We start from the raw sequence: 3103 nt of genomic DNA, 5'->3' as shown, positions 1-3103 counted from the left end.
CCATCACGGCCGAGCTCTGGAAGCGCAGGTCGGTCTTGAAGTCCTGGGCGATCTCACGCACCAGACGCTGGAACGGCAGCTTGCGGATCAGCAGCTCGGTGCTCTTCTGGTAGCGACGGATCTCACGGAGAGCCACCGTGCCGGGACGGTAACGGTGGGGCTTCTTCACGCCGCCGGTGGCCGGCGCGCTCTTGCGGGCTGCCTTCGTCGCCAACTGCTTCCGCGGGGCCTTGCCTCCGGTCGACTTGCGAGCGGTCTGCTTCGTACGGGCCATGGTGCTTCAAATTTGCTTGTCAAAGAGAGAGACGGAAAGATTTCGAATGACACAAAAGCCCCAAACACAGACTCAAGATAAGCAGCGTGCCGCCAGCAGAGAGGTGCAAACGTTTCACCGCTCGTCGAGAGAGCAATACGAAAGAACCAATCAGATGTGTTCACAGTTGCTCATTGGCCACGAGATGTAGAAAGCGGTTCGTCCGGTACGAGGGAAACGGGCAACACAATCGAAACGAATTGTGCTGCCAAGTCGAGCATTCGGTTAGATTGTCGCACCATTGGCTCGGCCAGTGGATGTCCTTGGGCATGATGGTCACTCGCTTGGCGTGGATGGCGCACAGGTTCGTGTCCTCGAACAGACCCACCAGGTAGGCCTCGCTAGCCTCCTGCAGGGCCATCACGGCCGAGCTCTGGAAGCGCAGGTCGGTCTTGAAGTCCTGGGCGATCTCACGCACCAGACGCTGGAACGGCAGCTTGCGGATCAGCAGCTCGGTGCTCTTCTGGTAGCGACGGATCTCACGGAGAGCCACCGTGCCGGGACGGTAACGGTGGGGCTTCTTCACGCCGCCGGTAGCCGGCGCGCTCTTGCGGGCTGCCTTCGTCGCCAACTGCTTCCGCGGGGCCTTGCCTCCGGTCGACTTGCGAGCGGTCTGCTTCGTACGGGCCATGGTGCTTCAAATTTGCTTGTCAAAGAGAGAGACGGAAAGATTTCGAACGACACAAAGCACCCCCACAAACAACGCAGTTTATGATGTAGTTGTTGTAGGGGGTGCTTTGTATTTCGTGTGGCGGCCGCAGCACTGCTTTATTTATACTAATCATCAGCCAATCAAATCCCGAGTTTACATTTCGTACAGACCGAATCCAATTAGCATTTTTCCATCTTTTCATTGGTCCAGTTATAATATTTGTCCAGTACCCATATAACAAATTACTATTTTAGTGCCGTTTACTAAGGGGTTGTGGCGATTGCTTGGTTGAAGGCATACTCTTTTTAAATAACTATGCTAATTACCTTGGAGTCTTGGTCTAAGTCTCACCCAACGACTACGAACTAGAGATGTCAGAAATTGTCCTGCCAGCGCCAGCTGATCAAGTAACAAGTTCAACCTTCAACCATCAACGCACCAACCACTTTGCCAGGTTCATTCAGCCGTCAGCCCAGCCTTTACTCGCTGAGTCACTTGGAATATTGAGGCTCATCTCATCCTCATGGGGATGCCCTGATATCATGGCATGGCCTGCCCCTAGTGGAAACCTAACGGTGCCAACGTAAGCTAGGGGTAGTGACCTTGACCTCTCTCACCTATCATCAACCTGTTGGTAAGTAATAACTAGACTTCGGATTCTATGCAAATAAATGTGCGATTATCGTATTTTGACGAAGTGCATAATTGCATACATATGCATTCGCAATATTCACATATGCGGCACTTTTCTTCGTGCATATAGGTAACGCAGAATTTTTACGCCTCATATTATTGTGGCCCGGTTCGAGTTCGAGTAGGGTATATGAAAAAAAGTATTTTAGGTAGGTTGCCATACGGTTTTCTCTTGAAAAAATAGTTTTTCGTAGTCTCCGAAGATCTATGACATTATTACTAGGAAATAATAATAATAAAGATGTAGAAAATGTAGATGTTTAATAATTTATTTTTAACACGCCACTTTCTTGTTCTAAGAGTCAAGATAGGGCAAAAGAAAATCGAAAATAAAAGTTCCAGTTTTACTTCTCGACACATCTCGGAATCGATCGGGTAGTACCACTATTACCACTCTCGAGCCTATTCAGTTATTCTAGTCTTGCAGTATCATTCTAGTAGAGTCAAATGGGAGAGGTGGGAAATACGCTTGATCACCTGTCATTTCAGTAATACGAATAGTTCTTTGCTGACGATAGAGTTTGCTAGCATCGGAATAGAAGCTTGGAAATATCCGGTTTGCGAATCATCGATGGCGAGTGCGGCGAGTTTTAGCGCACGGTCGGTATCAGACGAACGTACTATGAAATAGCCTTTTCACTCAGCAGTGGACAACAAAATAATCATCGGAGCTGGCGAGGTGAAAGTCACAACTCTGCAGTTCCGACTCAGAGAAGTAATCATTCACTCTTCGGCTCATCACTAAGTTCGAGTAATAAAAATAAGTATATTTTCAGCGTAAGGCCATACGTCTTCTCCTTGAAAAAAATAGTTTGTCGTAGTTCTCCCAAAGCAGCTCTATGACAATCATGTATTTCAGGAAATGGTAAATTAATAAAATAGATAAAGATTGCAAGAAGTAATGATGTTTATGTATGTTAGGTTCCTCATATTTTGATTTTCTAAACAGAACACGATTATCGTTTTAAGGGAGGCACTAATGTCAAAAGAAAATCGAGAATAATAAACCTATCCCATTGGTAAATAGATTTCCTGCTAGTACGTTACCTAAGTACTCAGTGTGCCAATAGCGGAGCTATCATACTAATGTATGTCACTTGTATGACTACCGTGCCTCAGGAGGGCGAGCGCTGATACTAAGTTACTGAAAAGTCACTGCTCACTCGGTCCAGACTTTTTCAAAATCGGAGGAAACTGGTTGGGAATATGCCGTTTTTGGCGATCCCCTGATGTCAAAAAAAGTGATTTTTTAGCCCCATGGTCTGTACGGCTCACGTACGCACTACAAGGTTAATTCGCCCTCTTTTCAGCGGTCGCCTCACTTTTTTCTTTGTTGTTCTTTTTTTTGCTCTTGTTTCAAATCTCATTTCTGTGAAATAGTTTGACGAAATGGTCGGGTCACAAAGCGACAGACACCGTAATAACGCGCATAGTATGACATTGTC

The 3103-nt window shown here is 46.8% G+C and overlaps 2 protein-coding genes across 2 annotated transcripts in view; both read right to left on the bottom strand.

Annotated features, from left to right (window-relative positions):
- Positions 1 to 4: 4 nt before the first annotated feature.
- On the bottom strand, positions 5 to 331 carry LOC103521086 (histone H3; the record flags this gene model as incomplete). The annotated part of the gene is made up of 1 exon (XM_008486190.2): positions 5 to 331. A coding segment is annotated over exon 1 (270 nt), but the record flags the coding sequence as incomplete, so codon positions are not given.
- Positions 332 to 434: 103 nt separating this feature from the next.
- LOC103521087 overlaps positions 435 to 3103 on the bottom strand; it is a 9567-nt gene continuing 6898 nt past the window's right edge. Inside the window, 1 exon segment of the mRNA XM_026831920.1 lies at positions 435 to 959. Within this exon segment, the coding sequence (XP_026687721.1) occupies positions 435 to 959 (525 nt within the window).

The sequence above is a fragment of the Diaphorina citri genome, unplaced genomic scaffold, assembly GCF_000475195.1.
Source record: "Diaphorina citri unplaced genomic scaffold, Diaci psyllid genome assembly version 1.1 scaffold4503, whole genome shotgun sequence".
Lineage (NCBI taxonomy): Eukaryota > Metazoa > Arthropoda > Insecta > Hemiptera > Psyllidae > Diaphorina > Diaphorina citri.
This window is presented reverse-complemented; position numbering and strand designations above follow the sequence as displayed.